Source organism: Watersipora subatra, chromosome 3, assembly GCF_963576615.1.
Source record: "Watersipora subatra chromosome 3, tzWatSuba1.1, whole genome shotgun sequence".
NCBI classification, from domain to species: Eukaryota; Metazoa; Bryozoa; class Gymnolaemata; order Cheilostomatida; family Watersiporidae; genus Watersipora; species Watersipora subatra.
This window is the reverse complement of record NC_088710.1, coordinates 67,972,754-67,996,316: the sequence shown is the minus strand read 5'-3', so window position 1 is coordinate 67,996,316 and position 23,563 is coordinate 67,972,754. Positions and strand designations below refer to the sequence as shown.

Genomic DNA, 23,563 nt, shown 5'->3' with positions numbered 1-23,563 from the left:
AACATCGAAATATTTTTAAGATTGCTAATGTTAATTGGTAAAACTATTTAAATCAAGTGTCAACTGAATAGACTGCGTTCTTATTTATGTCTATAATGAATACATGTACATATAGTACTGCACCACGCGGCTAATCATTCTTGGCGAAATACCGTTGTTAAGTTGTGTGTTATCTAGCAGTGGAGGTTCTTCACTATCTGGCAAATTGCTCGATTACCCATCAACTTCATTATTAGACAATATACGTTAGTAATTTTTTTGTTTTGATCTTTTATTTAGAAAAAGCGTTAGATTATTAGAACTAGTTAAATATGGATGGAAAGTGTTAATAATTGTGAGGCCGACAAATTAACAGATTTGGCATGAACGTTAACAGGACCTAGTACGTAGTTAGACAGGCGGCAAAAAAACTTTGGCGACGTCTTCAGTTGGAAAGGCGACAACAGCGGACCATAAGGCTACAAATACAGAGTCAACGGTGACCAAAGGGGTATACATATATTAAAAGATAGAGGTACAAATTGTATGTGTTGTGTCCTTGTTATAAGCATTTGTGAAACGTCAGATCTTACGTATTTAATATATAGGTTTTCCTACGTTGTTGCGTATAACTTAGCAATGTTTGAAAGGGTTTATAATTTCAACTTCAGTATAATCAGAGTTATTACAAAACCGTTTGGCGATCCCTTTATTTGTCAGCAAAAACTGATACTGGATCAAATTTTTTTCAACTAAGACAAAAAACTCGCCAATTAAAAAGGATGGAGAAAAGACGTTTCTTCTTTATTTTTATTCACACGCTTCCTACATTTTACCAATGATATACAGCTGTATATCATTGATCAGGCTGTATATCATTGATTTTACTAACCTGTTTCGTTTATTAGTTTTATTATTCCTTAATAATTACTTCGTAAAATGAATTTCTGGTTATTCATTTTTCGATTTTTATTTTCTCTTGATTCCTTTTTTGCTCTATTTTTCTCACTCCCTTACTTTTTATTGTTTCACTATTTTCCTACAGTTCTTTTTATACAAATACAACCATGTTGACACGTAATGTGCACAGACCTGCCAACCTTGGAGTGGGGCAAGGAGTGAGAGTATTTTGGGGGGCAATGAAAACGCGAGGATTTGATAAGGGGGGTAAATTTTCATAGTGTATAAAAACACCACAGCGAAAGATAATATAACTCTGTATGGAAACCACATGTCGTGGAGGTTATTGATAGATGAGAATGCCGCAAATATGTTTATACGTAGTTGTTTATTAGTAGTAAGTATACTATATGATTACTACTTGAAGATTGAGACAAAAAACAGGGTTGCTTGGGTAAAAGGGGCAATTGTGTGACACGGGCGTGAGAAGCGTGAGGCATGGGGCAATTGCGTGAGTCTCACACCCAATGCGTGAGAGTTGGCAGGTATGAATGTGCATACACATATTCTTTATGATTTCTCCATTTTTGTGCCATCTTCTTCACTCTCACCACGCTTTTTTTTTGAATACTTTCCATTGCCTCCTTTTTCCTTTTACGCCAGTCTCCTCGCTTTCCTCATTCATTTCCATTTTCGCAACATAATCTCTATCATTACAGATTGTAAATGTATTCTTTGTACTCAACATCTTCATTCAGCTTCTGAAGATTACATACACTCAGTTGCTCTAGCTCTCAGATTCAGTGATGCTTTATTTTAAAGTGCATTATTGTAAAGGTCAAGATGTACCACCAAGTCTGCAACTATTGTGTTCTTTGTACACCGCACAAAAATCAAGATGATACAATGAAAATTGATCGTAAATATGTATCAACCTTTAGTCTGAAAATCACTGAAAAACTTTTTAGGCGCACACAAACATAAAAGCCACGATTACCAATCTTAACATGACATGAAAACAGCTCAGCTAGTGATAATCTCCATAAAGAGCTAGCTTGTTTAAAGCAATATCCAGCTCCATAGTATTAAACATAGTAAAAGTGCTCTGTCATAAAATGGTCAACTGATAGTTCCTTTAGGCTCGCTGTGACCTTTACGTTTTTGTGTCCAAGTGCATCATGTATGATGCCAGTTTAATTGTACTAAATACACTTCACTGATCTTATATGTAAATAACAGTAATGACATGGGAGTGTTACACATATTAAGTGCCTCTATTAATAAAAGACAAACGATTTTGGTTAATTCAAGTTACAAGATATGAAGACATCATTTTTACCAGAAAGTGTCATATATATATGCAATTGTTACTCAGGTGTGTGAGAGGAAATAAATATCTTGAATAATTATACAGTCTGACCTAAATCTTTCAATTGTTTCGTTTTTAGAGATCTTCTGCTATCACACTGCTAACACTGCCAAACACTTGGCTTTGCACCTTTTCTCATGTAAAACAACTCAACATGCCAAGCTATTTAATTGCGTGTTTATTTGCTCTTTAGTCTTTCTTCGCTCACACCAAAGCACTTTTGTTTTTTAACATGTATGGCGCGTGTCACAAATTTTATACAAAGTCAGTTGTCACCTTTATCAAGCGAGTAAAAAGGCACAATGGTCACCCTACATTCGTGTAGGAACAATATAAAAACTTGCAATAATGAGCACAAAAGTAGTAGTGGGTGAACAATGTAGAATTGTGATAACCAAAATAAACGCAAAGGCACCCAGAAAACAAATCATAGGCCATCACAACAATGTCGACAAATGCAGTAGAGGGGGAAAAACTCATCTCAATAATCAAGCTAGTATGCCTTGTTTAGAGCTCTTAGTTTTTAAAAGTAGGACCAGCTACTGATATTTAAGACTCCGTAATGCTTGAAAACTCAAGTTAAAAAATTTTAAATCTTGGCAGATCACTGATATAAACAACCATCACAACAACGAGATTCTTAAAGCATTATTATTCGGCAATTTCACCACATGCCATAGTTCATATGAGCCAAGACTAAAACCTGTATAGGTTTAATGTTCTTGCATCAAAACACTGCCTTATCCACTTCAGAACTACAAATATGAATGTCTTCTTTTTATCAGACTCAATCACTGCGTTTCCATGACCCGCATGATTCGCAAATTAGAGCCAATCCGCAAGTTATCCGCGTCATGGAAACGGCATAAATCCGCAAGCTATTCGCATAAATTCGCAAGCTAAGCGAGTTTTGCGATCCGCAAAACTTTATCGAATTCATCGTGCTTGCGAATCATGGAAACGGTACTTGCGATTAATTCGCATTAGAATATCGATGGCTATTACATTAAAACCATTTTCACGCTTCAGTCGTTTTTATTTCGATTTCACCAGTCTCAATGCGCCAACGTTCCGAACGATCGCTGCTAAGCTAAGCGTGACAAGACTGCTTAGTTATTTATAGATTCATTAATTAGGCTAATACTTGACCTATGGGGTCAAGTACTGGTGTTAAATCCGCATCGCCAGGTGTTCATTGAAATGCTGGATTGCTAAGTAACTCCACTTGCGGATCGTTCGAATTATGTGAATCATACGGATTATGCTATGCGAGTCATGGAAACATAGTGAATCAAAATTTAACCTAGGACTACTGTTACTCCTTTATATCATTATATCGTGTGGCATACTGGCCAGGGTCACTCAAAATGACTAGAGTTGTCCTATTAGGAAAAAAATAGAACAATTATGTAGCTGGCAAAGTAGTATGGTCTCACTAAAAGATGTCAACTGCTGGCATTCCATAAAATTGTCTCTCTGTAATTTGATTAGAAACTCATGTTCGGTTTAACAAGCTGTCATTTGTTTCAAATGTTTTTGCTATGCCTTTTGCTGAAGTTTAGCTTTTGACGAAAAAGCCTACAGATGTTTTAAAGCTTAATTAAAAATATTTTTGTCAATTCATTTGATAGCAAATTTCAGAAAATCATTAAGCAGAAACGTAGGATTATGGAAAAGAGTGCCCTCTTATCTTTGCTCATCACTTATCAAATGAATTGGCCATGAAATAATTTTGCTACTTAGTACCTAAACAGAATGAAAAAATGGTCAAGGGAATATATCTGTCTAGTGTGTTTGTCTGAGATGGCCACTAGGGTTGTGCCAAAATTCTTTTTTGATGTCTATGCACAAAACTTGAGACACAATCACAGAAAGGCTGTTGTATAATTTTACAAAACCATAGTTTGTTCGCTAATTATCAAAGAGATGAGCAAGTGAATAATTTAAAAGCAATTTTTGAATAGATTATTCAATGCAGGAACGAACTTCTGTTAAACAAAACCTTAGCCAACTAAAAGGATTTTCAAAAGGACACAGTTCACTTTCTGAAGGTATCTAAACTGATACCAAATGAGTGATGCTGTTAGCAGTAAGATGGCATGAATAGAAGAATAAGGCATATTTACACATGAAAGTTGTACGTTTTGAAGTTATAAATCACATAAATAAGTGGTATTGTGTATTCTATTTATTTTAGTTAGTTTACGCCTTTCCATCAAAGCAAACTGATCATAAAGAGTTACCATTGTTGTATCTCCATGCAGTTTTTGTGTATTTTCATGAAAAACACCACTTTCCAAACCGATGAAATTGGGCTTGTTCCAAATCTATAGCGCAAATCAATGATATCATTTCATATATGTTTATCGCTCTCTTTGAGAATAAGTCGAGATTTTTGTATAATTTTAAACACATCTGCAGTATCCTCTATATATATGGTTTACCGGCATCCAACTGTGTGTATTATCTCTGTTCTCATTACTCTGTTTTTTACCTTTTCAATGGTCTGAGTTTGTAGCTGTTGAATGTAAAATGCATTACTCTTGTATTATACACACGCAAAAACAAATAGGTAGAGTCATTTTATTGCACGATCATTCGATACTTTTTTATACATTTTTATATTATGTGGAAATCTGCTTGTCCAAAGGTGTGTATAATTGATCAGTGTGCTCTCTACTTGCAGGCGCAAGGCTAGATTTTTATTGATCGGTATGCAAAATGGAAGAAGTGCAGGACACTTCGCTACGCCAGCGGGTCTCATCACATTCCAAAGGCGAATGTTCATCCAGTCAACATTCGGACGCTTCTGATTCTTCAGCAGAAGATAGACAACTACAAGAAAATGGTGAGACAAAACAGTGCTCAGGTTGTTATTGAAATCTCTTTCCGTGTAGTGCAAAAACATCATCACTTTTTCTAGTTGCAGCTCTGGCTTTTGTCTGCATATTTTCGATAATATATACTCTATCATACATCATGTTGCAGCCTGCCCAATGTGCAAGATGTGATAATAGATTGTTTTTGCAAACAATAATTAAATGCAGCTTACTTTATCAATTTTAAACATTGGCTGTTGATTGGCTGTCTACCAGTCTTTGATTCAATGGGAATGTCAAACCTCTGTTTATGATTCTTTTGACCCACGAATCTCCCAACATAAGATTTCAAATTTGAGCAAAAATTTGACTCTGCACTCAAAATAATCTTTGACATGCAACATTTAAAGTTCCGTGAAACGTTTTATCTGTAAGATTAAGTGAAATATGTGAAGATGAAAGATAATTTAAAAAAAATTAAAATGATAAGCCAAGTTCACCTAGTTTAAGTTGGAGTAAGTTGTGCCATGTATCACTATCATCATTTTCACCTCCAAACCTGTCTGCATGTCTCTCTGGTACAGTTACAATAAAGACCTTTCATTATTGAATATCGCTTTATTAATCTAGTTTTTATATTTAAATTTGTTACATATGACTTTTTTATAATTTTATCTAATGCATTTTTTGTTGCTGTTTGTTATTGACCACAGAATTTTTGAGTTATTGTAGGTGTGTGGGCTGTAAAACAAATTTGATGAATTTCATTATATTCTCATAGGAACATCTGCTCGGATTTGACGGTATTTACATAGGATGAATTGTTTTTCAGAATGAATTAATTTCACATGTCGAAGTTTGACTGTATCTGAATTTTTTTTAACCAATGCATGTAATTTTATAGAGTTTAGCGGTTTGTCTCCTCCAGAAACGTGCCGATATGATTCATCGAACTTCAGCGCTGCCAACAAACTCGGTGCCATCTCTAAGGAAGCTCGTGTTAGTAGTACTTGTTATTCTTTAAGCTATTCATCTATTTGATTTATTGTACCGGTGCACCAGTAACCACTGCTCATTTAGTTGGGTTCATTTGGCTGGAAACACGAACAGCAGGTGATATGCTAACATGGTCACCTCAATAATTATACCGTTCTCACACTTGCATAGTTCTGTTGCTATTTTGTACCTGAACGCCTATCATGGTTGTTCTACTTTCTTAAGCAGAGAAGTTGTGTAGTCGATATTGCGCTTTCTTTTGTGTATCAACATTCACATGGCTGCTCTGGTTGAACAGATAGTTGAAAGTTCAATGACACTTTTGAAGCCGTTTGTTGTTGTTATGGCTCTTCCCTATTTATATCAACTTTTATGTACTGGATTTACTTGTTTCACTAATCATCACTGGTGATAAACCTTTACAACTATCAGAGTACTGGATTTACTTGTTTCACTAATCATCACTGGTGATAAACCTTTACAACTATCAGAGTACTGGATTTACTTGTTTCACTAATCATCACTGGTGATAAACCTTTACAACTATCAGAGTACTGGATTTACTTGTTTCACTAATCATCACTGGTGATAAACCTTTACAACTATCAGAGTTATGATTATATGCCAAACTAACTTTATGTATCTTTCTGATTGGACTTTTGATTGAATATTATTTATGTTGTAATGTCTGAATGTTTTCATTCTGCAAGTATAAGATAGATTACATTTATTTAGGTTATTGTTAGTTTGACTAACCATTAGCCAAAATGTCTCCATTATTTACATGGGCATTGTGTGACTAAAGCATTTATTTGTCTACTTTTACCAACTATAATAAGAATATAGGCTAGGTCAGTTAGAGTGATGACAATTTCGAGAGACCATTAATAGGATAGTTGAAAAAGATGAATTGCTCAGATTTTTACCTACCTTTTGTTAAACACGATGTTATAAACTTGCTGTTGGTAAATATTTCTGGTGTTCATTGCCTTTTCTAGAAGTCTGTCTGGAAGGCATTGCTACTATATCAGCTGTAGCTTAATGACAGATGTAAACATGGCAGGTGGATTTTATATGCACTAGTGTTGTATGCGGCTCATTCGGTCTTGTAGTCACTTTCAACTGCTCCATGTAATATATCTGACACCTTTGCACCGGTTGGTCTTATGCATGGCTGGACCAGCGCTAACCAATCCTATTTGGGTCTCTTATAAAATAGTGATAGATGTCTTTAATGTTGCATATTCCAAGTTGTTCACTCAAGCAGCTGTGTACTCGTTGTCTCACGCTATTCATACTTATATTCTGTGGAAGATGTTCCATACACCTTATTTACACGTATCACATTGTAGATGGCGTTTGAACAGCTCCATGAGAAATTCTCACTAGAGTATAGATCTTTATTGGAGTCAGCAGTGAACAGTGCTGCCAGGGTGCAAAATGGTTTTGACACTTCAGTGCCAGACAGAGTCAACTTCTCGTTTACGAGTTCTAAGTATATTAAGTTTATATTTTTTGCAGCATGTAAATCGCATCTAAAGTAATACGATTAGCCTGAGTAATCGTGGATAATCAAGTTTCATGCCTCAGATATTCTGTTTGTTCTGAGCATACTAAGTCTTATGCTTACTGGGATGTTACAAGAAATAATCATATCGTTCACATCTAATAAAAGTAGAGATGAAGTAGAATTGATCTTGAATGTGTTACTTCATTATCAATATACAATCAAAGCGGGTATTTTTGAAAGGTAATGACTCATACAGAAAACAGCTGGAAGATTTAAATTTGCTTGAAAAGACTCTTAGAGCGTTCACTTCTTATATCCTTGGAATTTTCTGATAAAGGCATCGGTTTCCATATGATGTAACATACCGGTACCTATTGTTATGTTATGAGGGCCTTGGCAATTTTCACGTACAAGTTCAAAAATGCTTTTGTCGCTACATATAATAAATGATGCATAATAATAATACTATATAATAATATAATAATAATAAATGATGCATAGCACATTGTATTTTTTGATCGGCTAACCAAAGATAAAACATAAGTGTATTTCTATTTGTGGTTGTCTAGTCACCATTAAATGAGTTTAGTAAAAATACAGGCGAAGTCTATGAATGAAATAGGTTATATTAAATGAGGGCCTTTTACAGAGCTGAAAATAAAAAAGTTTAAAAAGGCCAGTGCTTTGTTGGAAGGTCTATTATAATAATACCCACATTTTAGTCATACATGGAGTGCCTCATAGAGATGGTATATTCAGTTGATGTCAAGATAAAGTAATGTATCTGCAACAGCAGTTATGACAGCTAGTATTTTGCAGGTCTCAGGAAAGAGTAACAAAGAAAAGGTTTACTACGAGAGACTCGGTGTTAACGTGAGTGGCCTTGTTACGAATTGCGCTAAAGTTAGGACTGTTGAAGAACTCATTGGATTGATGTTATACGTAGTTAAGGACTGTTGAAGAGCTCATTGGATTGATGTTATACATAGTTACGGACTGTGGAAGAGCTCATTGGATTGATGTTATACATTGTTAAGGATTGTCGAAGAGCTCATTGGATTGATGTTATACATATTTAAGGACTGTTGAAGAGCTCATTGGATTAGATTTATGTAGCTTAATAACACCTTTCTTTTGTTCCATTTTCAGTCGTAATTGTATTGTGAAGTAATGCCTGACTTTCAACTTGTTTCACGACACTAAACAGTTTGGTTAAAAGTTGGTAATACTGTCAAATGTTTACAAATTCATTTGTCAACATTGTAACATGTTTACAAACAGTAGATCACCGCACCTTGCCATTAGATCACTCATTTGAAAATATGGGCTACACATTGACACAATAAGTTCTGCTCATTCGAAAAGGTCTTTTTATAATACACTGTAGAATTATTTAATCCTAGATGAATTTGAGCGCCTAATATGTTCTAGTGTAATAAAGAACACTGTTATCAACTGCTGTTATCAAACAGGTTTGATAGAAGTAAGTTTGGTGCAGATAGAGGGTTATCTGGTCATAGTTAGCTTGAGTTCTTCTCAAACATTTTATTGATACGATTCACGGGTATTCCTGGCTGTTTATTACTGCCGCCCTAACTTCTGCTAGATGTTTAGGCAGCAGTAGGATAGTAGTTAGTGACCTCTTGTTAAAACGTCGGGAGACGTGTTGGTCTAACATGATAATTTTTGCTGCGCATATTTTACCATTAATAATAGCTTTTGATAGCTTATATATATATATAGCGCAGCTGTTTTCTCTTACCACGTTACCATGCTCTTTTCTCTTCACGGTTACCTCAGGTTACAAGCTCTTTTTATATCCACAATAGAGATTTATCTTTCATCAATCTTGCTTGTCAATAGTTATATGTAGTAAATAGTAACACTGGTTGTAGGGAATTGCTGAAGATCAATCATATTAGAACAGTTTACAACATATTCGCTGCCATACTCATCATCTTTAGCGTACAGACAGTTGTCTATGACTTCTTGGAGGAGGGGAGGTAAGATCTTATGTCATAAACAGAATATCAATTAGTTTTAGTTGTTGTTTGGATGATTTTGTGCCCTAATGCTACCATATACACGGCCCTCTTTATATCTTTCCCACTAAATTATGATGTTTACATTTTTATCCACAGTTTACTGTTATCCTACATGAGCTGTTATCATCTTTTCCTCGGTGTCAGATGTTATCTTGTTTGACTCTGATAAGTTTTGCTAATAGTCTAGTGAATTATGAGTAGACTAAAGCCTGGTTTCCATATGACAGCGCAAGGCGCGCAACAAGGCGCACGACGTCGTGCGTAGGCCAGTTTTGATATGGAAACGTCAACGCACGACGGTCGCGCGACGTGCAAACGCTGATCGCAAGTATCCAACGGAATAGATCCTTGCGATGGGTGCGTGCGATTATGTATCCCACAATACACCGCTAGACCTTTTCAACCTATCCCACAATTCCAGCAAAGGGCTTTGTTCCGAAGAAATCGGTCTCCCGTACGAAAGAGTAAGCCTGATTTTTATATGACAGCGTAATTTCGCAACGGAGGTCTGTTTTTCCGAAGAAATATGTCTCTCCTACGAAAAAGTAAGGAAAATATCCACCCTGTCCAATGCAAGCATGGAGCTTACGCGCGATATGGAAACACTGCCTCGCAGCCCAAGAAATTCATTGCGCACGATCACTGGGCCGCGCGCGATCATTGCGCTGTCATATGGAAACCAGGCTTTAGTAACAAGAGGCGTGATGTTACACTTGGAGAACTTCAGACCTTCAGCATGCGTAGAAATATGATTCCCGCGAATTGTCCTGAAATTTACTCATTTGAATCCTTGTAAGACTGGCAGTTGAATATCGCTTTGGGCTTTGACTACACTGGCAACACATCACAAATATTTCAACAAAAGGAGTGTACTCTTTGCTTTATTAACTATTTTATTGTTGTGAGAGGAATGGCGTAAACAACTTAAGACCCTGTCTCATCTTTAGTGGAAATACTTCACTGTTGTGACACGCTCTACTTGAGCTGTACTTTGACCGATGATATCAGCTCCAGCTATAATGTTTAACGGAACTTCATCTCTTTATCACATTTATTACACGGTTCATCGCTTATAGGAATAGTATGAGGAAGAAGAGCTGTGTTACACAGCCCACTTCTATAGAACAATGTGCCAAGTGTGTGCTATGTTATATAGTCCCTTGCTCTAGAAATAGTCTAGGGAGGGAGTGCCGGCTTGGTCTGCACTTTCCTCTTCTTGGTCCATGTTAATCATCAGAAATAGTATGTTGGTGTGCTAGGATTGTTACATAGTTATCTTAGTGTACCTCTAATTCACTGCTTTTTAGTTTAAAGGAGGCATAGTCGCTGTTTGTTGATTGTATCGATCCAAGCAGTCTTCATCTCTTACACTTGTTTTAAAATTATATAAAACATTCCAGATTTCATCTGCATGGTAGAAATAGCCATATCCCCTGCACCACATACCTGTTTGAAGTGTCTCTTAGCGCAACTAAGTCTATAATGTAACGTTATGTACGTAGTGGCAAGGTTTAGAGATTTACAGAAAAATACAATATAATGCTGAGGCATGGCTGTTGTAAGGATCCAGAAAGAGTTTTTATGGGCGGATCTAGATTGGTACACCAGAAATTTGGTACCCGCCTCTTCGGTTTCTAAGACTGTTTTGTCAATGACTGCCTGCCATATATTATAGTTATTCTCAAGAAACTAAATTTTTGGTAGCTGAAAGGATTAGTAAAACTAACAATGCTATTTTGTTGTAAAAGAAAACAATCCATGTTGTATCAACCCAGAAAGTATCCTTATCCTTATCTATCCTGTTTTGTTAGAGGGCATATCATATAGGTATATATAATAATAGGCATATATAATGCACACTAGTTAATACTAAATAAAAACTTTTTTAGAATCAAAATTGACTTCGGCCTGATCTCTTGGGGGTTTGGAAAGTTCTCGCTAGTGATTAGCATTTGGCTATTTATGATGACATCAACCACCAGTCTCTATCCTCTTTTCAATATTTGGATTCAATCTCGCCACCGCAGTCGCAGTAAGCATTTGTGTTAATCATTCTGCATCATTTACTTTTCATTACTAGCGCATTGCACGGCACATGAAAGTAACTAACCTTTGCTGTTGCAGAGTGGGTGGACAGGGGCTTCTTCTTACTTTACGTACTCTACCAAGCTGGCTTCCTTGTTCTCCCAGTCTACACTCTGGCTGAATATGATCTTCCACCAATATCTACCCTCGTTGTTGTCATAGAACAGGTTATCTTTACACCCACTTCTCTTAGTTGAGTCCACATCTCAGATTCTATTTATCTAATGCTTTTATTGCACTCATGTCTTTGATATCAGGTCCGGATGATCATGAAGGCTCACTCGTTCATTCGTGAGAATGTTGCCCGAGAACTCTCTTCAAAAGACGAGGTCACCAAAGGTCTGGATTTCTCTCGGTATCTTTACTTCCTTTTCGCCCCGACCTTGATCTATCGAGATGAGTATCCGAGGTGAGTGGTGTAAGATGGCGATGGTCACCTCACCCCAGGGCAACCAGGATTCCTGGCATCGGAGATCAAACTCCTCCTCAGTCTAATAGCCTCTGTTTCACTCTAGTGTGCTGATTAATTTAACTTCCACATTGTCACTCACCCCGTAGCAGTTAGTCGTGTATATTCTCATTAGATATTCTCCCTGTCATGGAATGTGTAAATAATTAAACTCCCATGCTGTAAACTCTGCTCTTTCACTCTTGCAATCTTTTGAGCTTTGTCTATAAAAATTTGCTAGGCAGAAACGTCCGCATCTACGTGTCTGGTATGTAAATGACTAGTGGTAGAGTATTGGTATAAAAAATCACCACACACCTAATCACCTTCCCTATTGGGGCTCGAATCCAAGACATTTACGGCGCACAACTGTCTAGTAGAGCAGACTAAATGGATATGTTATAGCTTACCTACTGCGGTTGATACAGAGCCTAACTTTTCGTTTCTTCTCCTAGGCAGTGTGATACTATGTGTGGCTGTCTTGGTTCAGGTCCCTAACGAAATCTGTAAAGTCAGCCTCTGCTGGCTCATACTTTACCTCTTTGCACACACAATACTTCTCCACTTTAGGCTGCTTTTACCATAGAAATACAGGCAGCATGTAGATGGCTTGAAGGTCTGTGAATGTATTGTCATGGATTACCAAAGTTCGTATTGCATACCCAATTATGTAATATGAAGTATGACAGTATTGACAACTTTTTACAATGGTCCTAGGCTAGTTGAACACAGCAGGATTTTCCTCATATGATGACGTGACACATGTCAGTTGCATGTGACATATGTCAGTTGTAAGTGACACATGTCAGTTGTACGTCTGGTACATGACCTGTGTTGAGTTGCTTGGATATAAAAGCAAACGTAATCATTAAATCATTGCCTTGATTATTCTAGAACGCTGGAGATCAACTGGACATCTGTGGTGTTTGATGTGTTCCAGCTGGTCATATGCATATTCTACACATACTACATCTTCATGAGATTCTGCATTCCAAATTTTCACAACTTCAACAGAGATCATGTGACGGTCAAGTCATTTGTTGTATCCATGTTTGGTTGTATGATGCCAGGCACACTTGTGTTGCTCATAGGTAAGTGTTGGCTGTAGGTCAGCACAGGCTATTGACTTGGGCTATCAGTATCTGTCGGGGGGGGAGGGGGGGAGGGGGGGGTTTACTCGTCTGTCTAACTGAGCTAATAAAAAAGATTAAAACTGGAATCTGCTTTTCCCTAGCCAAAAATTTTCCAATCAAGTCTAGACTTAGACCAGCAATGCGCAGGCAGGTTAGATTTGTTAGGTTAGACCTATAACTATCCCTGGGTTCTCTCAGAGTCAAGGCGGGGCAGCTGTGTGGTGCGATTTGCATTTGGCGCCACTGCGTATAGATGGGCATTACTTAGAAACATGCAACTAACAAGACCTTTAAGAGCTGAGACGGGTTCCTTCAGTTTGTATTCTGCTGCAGGCTTCTTTGCTATTCTCCATTGCTGGCTGAATGCCTGGGCTGAGATGCTGACATTTGGAGACAGATTGTTTTACAAGGACTGGTGGAACTGCACCAACTTCTCTGGCTACTACAGGAACTGGAATGTAGTCGTACATGATTGGCTCTTTTCGTACGTTTATCAGGATGTGTATATGGTAAGTATGGCTTGTTATCAAATCACTATGTACACTACGTATCACTATACATACTTGCTAACTATCGGCTGATATATGAGGCACTTGCAGACAAAAGGAGACAAGGATATTGTTCATTTTGGTTCCTATTATCTGCTATAATATTTACTAATGAAGTGCTCTACATTTAAGTACGATCGGCAATGGCTGAGCTTTTGTTTAGCATTCAGATCTGTTTTAAAGGGAGCATTTGATAATATTCATAATTTTCCTTTTGCCATGGCCAGTAATTGGGGCACATGTAGCATGTGGATTCTTAATCTGTAGTGGCTACGAGTGTGGGGCACATGTAGCATGTGGATTCTCAATCTGTAGGGGCTACGAGTGTGGGGCACATGTAGCAAGTGGATTCTTAGTCTGTAGTGGCTACGAGTATGGGACACATGTAGTATGTGGATTCTTAATCTGTAGGGGCTATGAGTATGGGACACATGTAGCATGTGGATTTTTAATCTGTAGTGGCTACGAGTATGGGGCACGTGTAGCATGTGGATTCTTAATCTGTAGTGGCTATGAGTATGGGACACATGTAGCATGTGGATTCTTAATCTGTAGGGGCTACGAGTATGGGGCACATGTAGTATATGGATTCTTAATCTGTAGGGGCTACAAGTGTGGGGCACATGTAACATGTGGATTCTTAATCTGTAGGGGTTACGAGTATGGGACACATGTAGCAAGTAGATTCTTAGTCTGTAGTGGCTACGAGTGTGGGGCACATGTAGCATGTGGATTCTTAATCTGTAGGGGCTACAAGTGTGGGGCACATGTAACATGTGGATTCTTAATCTGTAGGGGTTACGAGTATGGGACACATGTAGCAAGTAGATTCTTAGTCTGTAGTGGCTACGAGTGTGGGGCACATGTAGCATGTGGATTCTTAATCTGTAGGGGCTATGAGTGTGGGGCACATGTAGCATGTGGATTCTCAATCTGTAGGGGCTACGAGTGTGGGGCACGTGTAGCATGTGGATTCTTAATCTGTAGGGGCTACGAGAATGGGGCACATGTAGTATGTGGATTCTCAATCTGTAGGGGCTACGAGTGTGGGGCACGTGTAGCATGTGAATTCTTAATCTGTAGGGGCTACGAGTGTGGGACACATGTCGTATGTGGATTCTCAATCTGTAGGGGCTACGAGTGTGGGGCACACATGTAGCATGTGGATTCTTAATCTGTAGGGGCTATGAGTGTGGGGCACATGTAGCATGTGGATTCTTAATCTGTAGGGGCTACGAGTATGGGACACATGTAGTATGTGGATTCTTAATCTGTAGGGGCTACGAGTATGGGTCACATGTAGCATGTGGATTCTTAATCTGTAGGGGCTATGAGTATGGGGCACATGTAGTATATGGATTCTTAATCTGTAGGGGCTACAAGTGTGGGGCACATGTAGCATGTGGATTCTTAATCTGTAGGGGCTATGAGTATGGGGCACATGTAGTATATGGATTCTTAATCTGTAGGGGCTACAAGTGTGGGGCACATGTAACATGTGGATTCTTAATCTGTAGGGGTTACGAGTATGGGACACATGTAGCAAGTAGATTCTTAGTCTGTAGTGGCTACGAGTGTGGGGCACATGTAGCATGTGGATTCTTAATCTGTAGGGGCTACGAGTGTGGGGCACATGTAGCATGTGGATTCTCAATCTGTAGGGGCTACGAGTGTGGGGCACGTGTAGCATGTGGATTCTTAATCTGTAGGGGCTACAAGTGTGGGGCACATGTAACATGTGGATTCTTAATCTGTAGGGGTTACGAGTATGGGACACATGTAGCAAGTAGATTCTTAGTCTGTAGTGGCTACGAGTGTGGGGCACATGTAGCATGTGGATTCTTAATCTGTAGGGGCTACGAGTGTGGGGCACATGTAGCATGTGGATTCTCAATCTGTAGGGGCTACGAGTGTGGGGCACGTGTAGCATGCGGATTCTTAATCTGTAGGGGCTACGAGTGTGGGGCACATGTAGCATATGGATTCTCAATCTGTAGGGGTTACGAGTGTGGGGCACGTGTAGCATGTGAATTCTTAATCTGTAGGGGCTACGAGTGTGGGACACATGTCGTATGTGGATTCTCAATCTGTAGGGGCTACGAGTGTGGGGCACACATGTAGCATGTGGATTCTTAATCTGTAGGGGCTATGAGTGTGGGGCACATGTAGCATGTGGATTCTCAATCTGTAGGGGCTACGAGTGTGGGGCACGTGTAGCATGTGGATTCTTAATCTGTAGGGGCTACGAGAATGGGGCACATGTAGTATGTGGATTCTCAATCTGTAGGGGCTACGAGTGTGGGGCACGTGTAGCATGTGAATTCTTAATCTGTAGGGGCTACGAGTGTGGGACACATGTCGTATGTGGATTCTCAATCTGTAGGGGCTACGAGTGTGGGGCACACATGTAGCATGTGGATTCTTAATCTGTAGGGGCTATGAGTGTGGGGCACATGTAGCATGTGGATTCTTAATCTGTAGGGGCTACGAGTATGGGACACATGTAGTATGTGGATTCTTAATCTGTAGGGGCTACGAGTATGGGTCACATGTAGCATGTGGATTCTTAATCTGTAGGGGCTATGAGTGTGGGGCACATGTAGCATGTGGATTCTCAATCTGTAGTGGCTACGAGTATGGGGCACATGTAGCATGTGGATTCTTAAGGTCCAAACACACTAGGCAATTTTATCGCGTGCATCATGAGAATCGCGGAAATATCGCTGGCGTGTGCCTATACACACTTAAACGATTCACCAGCAAACGATAACGTGGCTTGCTCATAAACTGCCAATAAAATTCCTTTTCATGAGTTTCTTCGGAGTTGTTAATAAATTTAGGTAAGTCAATGTGGCAACGACGTCTAGGCAACGACGTAAATAACTTCCGCGTTTGTTATTAGACCTATCTCACTTTTACGGGTTGTACACTGCAAGAAGACATAAGAAAAAACAATTTTTGTATTTTTAGCAGTGATATCTTATGATTTATATATATAGTTTACTTTATAGTACACTAGTACTTTTTTATTATATATAATGGATTAAATATTTACCATTTTCAAGATGGTCAATCTGTGCAACGATCGACTCCAAATGTTGGTTTTTAACTAGGTTTTTTTTTTTAATTTTTGTGTATTATGTCGTACAGGATTAGAAGTGCTTTTATTAAATTTATGAACAATTCAGTGTTCATTCGGATGATGTTTCAATCATAACAAAATAGCAAAATGTTGCTGCTGTATGTTGGTGAACATCGATAAGAAATAATTACCCGCCATCAAAATGCATTCTGGGAAGATTCAACCAATCGAAATGCATGTCGCTCACGATAAAGTTGTGATAGAGAATGTCTAGCGTTATCACTCTGCATGAGCGAGTTAACGCCACGCTGAGCGATATCGTGCTAAATATCGCCTAGTGTGTTTTCACCTTTAATCTGTAAGGGCTACGAGTATGGGGCACACATGCAGCAATTACCTACCCCTCACAGTTGTAGAAGAATATAAATACTTCTGTTGTAGTGTGGTAAACAATGTTACATGATAGCCGAGTCGAGTAGGCCTCGTTGAAGGTGGTTAAACATATGGCTCTCGAAGCATAATTAAAAACGATGACCGAAGTTTTTTCTATAACGATTCATGTATATAAGCTACAATAAACGAATGCTGGCCAGATTACAAAAGTCTTTGGTAAATGAAAAACATTTTTATTGGATTCAATGGGGAGTCATCCTCTAGTCAATAGATGAATTAAAGTGTCAGTTGTATGTTGTTGAGTGTGGCATGGAGACAATAACTCCAAGTTGATAGATATGCACACGCCCCTAACAATTGCTTTTTGCATTAGCCAATTCAGAGGACCCACATAGGGAGTGTAACGGCACAATAAATAAAAACCTGTTGGCGCTATGTCTTTCTGTACTCTATTCAATGAGTAATAATATAATTTATGGAATGAGCAGTCAAACATTTGGTTGCGTATTTGTTTGTAATTTGATAATCAGGTGCACGTAATGGAAAATATATGATGTGATCAGGTCATAACTGGCTCTTAGCTATTGCCTGGATAACTCAGTACAGTACTGTAAGCACTATTCTATTCATAGCACAAACCATTTTAGTATTTCACTTGAGCCATGTAGATTAGTAAACGAATTCTACATTCTTTTCTACTTAATCAGCAACTGGAGTATAGCGGTGGTCATAAAGTTCACACTGTCACCTCAAATCTTTTAGTTGTAGCCAAGGTAAAGAGAGGTCATGTCAGTGTATTCATATTATCAAGTGCAGTCACCAGCAATTGGAAAACTCTTGCTTTGTCTTGTCTTTTTTTACACTTCAGTGCAAAATATTTACCGTAGTTTTATTTTTCACCATTCAGGTATGTTTCATCATCAATCAGACAATATATTTTCCCATAATAGTGTTATTGTCTCCTTTCCTTACTTGCAGCTGCTGGGGTTCCGTAGGCATCTTCGCTGGCTGGCAATGTACAGCACCTTCTTCCTTTCAGCTGCCTTCCATGAATACATCCTTGTCGTGGCCCTTCGATTCTTTTATCCAGTCCTCTTCGTTCTTTTTGCAATTGTCGGAGGTGAGGCAACCAAACATAGTGGTGCAATGGAAGCAGCTATTAGACAACCAAATGCTTCACTCAAAGTTGTGAAAACCATCAATTGTTATTTTGATATACACGATTGTGTTTTTACTGTCTGCGGATTGAGTATGGAAATGTTTCCTGTTTGTTGCTGGTCAATCTTCTGCTAGCGTTGTAGTTGTTCTTATTTGCAGTTGGGTTCATGTATGTGACGAGCGGAGTGCATGAGAGGTCTTCCAACATATTTATGTGGGTAATGCTCTTTGCCGGCAATGGTGTGCTTATGTGCCTCTACAGTGTCGAGTACTTTTCCAGGAAAAACTGCCCTCCTGTCATAGAGGTAAGACACTACTCTACAATTAGTGGATGTTTGAGAAAAAACACCATTTTACAATAAACTCATTTTGACAAAAATATAATCCCACGACCAAACAAGAGCGAAGCGATTGGTTGGGAGATGTATGATAAATGCACATGGGCACACAAATCCCGAAAATTACTCATCAACAATGAGACGAACCCTTGTATCAAAATTTCATCAACAAATTTAACCATCGTTTTGTAGAGTCGTTAAAGTATAATAACGATACAAAACACATACAAACCTATTTAAATATGTTACCAAGTCTTTGTAAATTATCGAAATTCTCTTAAAACTTACCCATCTGATCGAATTATACGCAAATAGACAGATTTATTTGGACGAAAATCGTTATTAACACTTGCTAAGCCACACTTTTATCAAAGTTAAGACCCAAAATTGAAACGCCGAGTGAGAGGGAATAGAACGATTAAGTCGTGCGCATTTCACGAAAAAAAAACGTGCACATTTCACCAGTCTATAGCATTGTCGAATTGCCGAAGGTTTCTGTAATTAATGTAGGAGTACTGAAATCGTTTCATTTTTGCCGATTTCAAAGTATCTGACATTTTAGACACATTTGAGTACTTTGGTATTCTAACTGATGTCCAACGCAGTGTAAGTAAAGGAAATTACGATGATATTTTTTCTAACGATTCTTATGAGATTACGATATTTAATTATAAGTTTGGATATTCTTCTTGATACTTCTTGATATTGTTAGCTATGACGTTTTGAAATGTAAACAAAATTGTGCATTGGTTTTCTATTATTACTGTATTACTATTACTAAGTTTGGATATTCTTTTTGATACTTCTTGATATTGTTAGCTATGACGTTTTGAAATGTAAACAAAATAGTGCATTGGTTTTATATTATTACTATATTAATAATATTGATTATTCTAATAATATCAGTGCATTTTACTTCTAATATTGGCCAATATTGCATTTCTCCTATTGCAGGGGAGAGATATAAACATATAATCTTTTCCTTTCATTATTGCTGTTTGTTGTATATAATAACACCCACACCCAGTACATTGCAGCTACCATTGCAGTTATCCTATTGCACTGCAGTGCCATTTGACTGCTATTATTGCATTTCTCAACCATCAGTACCCTTTCTTTTTTCCAATATCACTTTGGTCGTGGGCTGTATGACAGTGGAATTTCTAGTATAGAGTGATAATTTTTAAATCAAATTAACTTAGAAAATGTAGTTTTAAATGTCCTGTCTAGTTGATCCAAACTGTGGGCACTTGTTTTGTTTTATAACCAGTTAAACCTCAACTTGCGATCACCTTGACATACGAATGTTTTGGCTTGAGATCTAATATTTGAGCAAATACTTGTCTCGGCATACAAGATAATTTCTAACATACTATGTCCATAGTTTCTCGAAGCATTGCAGGTTTGTAAATCGGTACAAAAGTACCCAGTTCTCCTTCAGATATTTTGGTACCGCATTGCTTGAATGCTACTTTTAAGTTTTAAAATCATAGTTTTCAAAAATATTAGTTCAAAAAATTGTAGTTACAACAACAAATAATAGAGAGACACCAGCAAGTGTCTTCAGATTAATTCTTTAAAAAATTATCATGAGTTAAAAGTTATCATGAGAAAGAAAGTGAAACTGATGTGAGAAAAAAGATGGGAATGGGTAGGTTGACCATGACAATCAAAAATAAAATAACAAAAATATCAGATATGAATATAAAAACTATATTATATTCATTCAGTCCGAAATAGACTAATTTTGTATCTCTATCGGGACTTTTATCTACTCACCGCCCGTTTCCTGAATCACCAAGGCTACAATTTGCCTGTCTTTAGCATGAAGGTGATGGTGACAGTAGAAGCCTCTTTTTATTGATTCTTACATCATTACTTTCTAAAGTGTCATGTGTATATTACTAATAATTAAGTTATTTGGGTATAGAGACTGAAATCCTTGCAGCTTCAGGGTAACTATAGCTACTTCGCATCTGCCAGACCAAAGCAGATTTTTAGCAATGTTGTTTTATGGAAACGTTGGTGTCTAATATCATTGAGTAGAGTTACACAAGAGAAGAGACCAGCCTATAGTCAGTCGGTGTGGAGAGTAAAGCTCCTTTACGAAGGTCCGGTTCTAGTTTGGTTCGCCGATCAGTTTTATTCTTGTCAGCCACACACTAGAGTTGTCTGTTCATGAAAAGTGATGACAGCAACGAAACAAAAAACCTAGTAAATCAAATGACAAGAGAAATGAGGCATTAAATAAATTTTTTATCCAATCATATAACTACAGACGGATTATTATAAAAGGTTTTCATAGTTCGTACACCGGTGTTATTTTTGGCTAAGAATATGGATTGGTCTAATATTTTGACAAACATTTGTATTGTCATCTGAGAGATAATAAAAATTAATGACCGAACGCAGCCTAGGCTTCATAGTGTTGTACAAATAACAGAAATATATGGTTTGACTACAGCCCTTCAAGTACTTCACAGCCCTTCAAGTACTTGTGATATTATCAGTTGTGAATTTAAGTGGAGCATGAATTTAACGGTTATTCTTCTCTATCATAAGCTGTCATATACACAGGGTTACACAATGTTTCCGGTAAAAACAGGCCACATTGAAGTTGTCAGTAAGGCTACTTACAATCAGACATGGAAATAAACTACTGTAGATATTTACAGGGAAGGTTGTGGTAGGTTTATGTAGCATTTATGGAAAAAGGTGCCTGGGAGACCATTCTAAATACAAACCAGTGATTCTCAGAGCTCTCTTTGTTAGCATTACTCTTAATATCGTATCATTCACGACTAATGGGCCGTTAGAGCTAACTAATACAACTATTTTAAATTTAAAAGTTGATAAACTAAAGTTGAAAAAAGTGTATGATTTACATTTAATAATGATATATTATGAAAAGTGATGTATTTGAATTAGCTGTCTCTGCAGTGCTATTCTCTCTTCATTTTTAAAATTATATAACATATTATATGATATAAAAAATTATATAAGGAAAATTGTGAACACCTCAATATATTATAGAGTCAAACCTCAACTCACGATCACCTCTACATACGTATTGTTCGACATGCAATGGTAACATTTATTTGTTTCCACTAATATTTGTTTCCATTATGGTGAACAAATATTTGTTTCCACTATGGAGTAATTTTCAACACCCGCCATCCAACATTTTTTGAAACATCATAATTTGCGATTAAAAAAATTAGGATAATTTAAAAATAAAACAAAAATAGTTTTAAGATGATGTAAATTGAGTGAATGTAAACTATATATACATGTACATGTAGTGTAAGTTAAAATAAGTTATACTGTGTATTTCCACTGCTCACTCTAGCACCCAACATATGCATGGCTGAATCTGTACTTTTTGTTTCTGTGTCACTTAGGTGAAGTAGCAATCAAAACCTTTTACTTAATCTTTACATTAATTAAGCTTTTATTTATATGGTAAGGTTTTCATATTATCTCTTTTATCTGGCAATACATAATGTGTTGGCTTTAATGATATATGTAATTATTTTAAGTATTTATCGTTTTATTAGTTCTATGGAACAAATTAAAGCAAAATGCATTCTTATCAGAATATTTGCTGAAATTATATCAAGAAATTGGTGGAATGAATCATCTTCATATGTCGAGGTTTGCCAATATGACAATATACACATTTCTAAGAGCTTGTCTGTTCAGGCAACAGATTACTTCATTGTGGTAGTGTTAACATAGTTTTCAGAATATTTAAAATACATGAAGCGTTATCTGTAACAAATTTTGCCTGCGTTGTAAGAATTTTCTAGTGAAGTTGAGCATGGCTCTTCAGTAGCTATAGAAACACCTAACTTCCATCTTTTAGGACTCTTTCGTTGACTATCTCATCCCAAGATCGCTATTCTGTGAAGCGAATGCATCATCTCTTGCCGCTACAGGAAACTTCTCAATGGGCTAGCTATTGGACAGAGCCAACCTTAACAAGTCCTCATTTCGTATTTATGCTCAAGATACCATCGTACTAGCTTTTTCTTTTACAACACGTTATACCCTTTATGATTGGACAATAATTTTATCAGCGCTAAATTAAGTATTTTACGTAAGAGAAAAAAGACAATGTGATCGTTTGAGAGTTTTAAACATACACCAATAGTTGTAAGACTGTTTGTGGTTGGCAATGCTTACACAAACACTTGTAATCTTTATCTATACTATTGCTACTTGATAATCCTTACTTAGCCAACAACAACAATGCAATTTTCTTATTTTCATCTGGCAGTTCTTGTTCTACAAGTCATTTTGAACAATGCATCTGCTCAATTTTTATTCAACCTTTATTTAACCTTTGCTGCCTTCCTGGTTTGAGCAGAATTACTTGTTTTTAGGCATTTAATATCAATCTGGGCTTTATTGTCTTCATTCCCAGGCTTCAACTTTTGACCCCAATAGATAACCAATCGCATTACATAACCATTTTATTGTGACACTACCATATTTTTCTATATTTAGTATGTTAATTAAAGACTTCAGCAACTTGCTGTATCGCATGGTTATTATGCTTTCATAAAACAAGTATTTACGCATTTATACATATACACAGTCAGCCATTCGAACAACTATTGCCGAGATGTCACTGTTTGCACATATAGCTACATGGGTATATTGGACGCTGTATTATTATTATCATTATTGCACACTACATTTCCACGGAACTAGCGTTACATTTCTACGCTTCTGCAAAAGTTTGTTTGGTCATTTGT

The 23,563-nt window shown here is 37.2% G+C and overlaps 1 protein-coding gene across 4 annotated transcripts; it reads left to right on the top strand.

The window, feature by feature from the left end:
* Positions 1–147: 147 nt before the first annotated feature.
* LOC137389736 (sterol O-acyltransferase 1-like) lies at positions 148–23,341 on the top strand. 4 transcript variants are annotated; one of them, XM_068075819.1, is made up of 14 exons: positions 148–245; positions 4,935–5,096; positions 5,972–6,066; positions 7,416–7,558; positions 8,393–8,446; positions 9,469–9,576; positions 11,508–11,650; positions 11,743–11,870; positions 11,961–12,112; positions 13,046–13,242; positions 13,618–13,793; positions 18,286–18,427; positions 18,625–18,770; positions 22,669–23,341. In XM_068075819.1, exons 2-14 carry the CDS (start codon positions 4,970–4,972, stop codon positions 22,759–22,761), a joined length of 1,704 nt encoding a protein of 567 aa, XP_067931920.1. In that variant the 5' UTR covers positions 148–245; positions 4,935–4,969; the 3' UTR covers positions 22,762–23,341. The 4 variants fall into 4 exon arrangements, with proteins under 4 accessions (XP_067931920.1, XP_067931921.1, XP_067931923.1 ...); XM_068075820.1 differs by lacking the exon at positions 148–245 and adding an exon at positions 311–478; XM_068075822.1 differs by lacking the exon at positions 148–245 and adding an exon at positions 311–490.
* Positions 23,342–23,563: the final 222 nt, after the last annotated feature.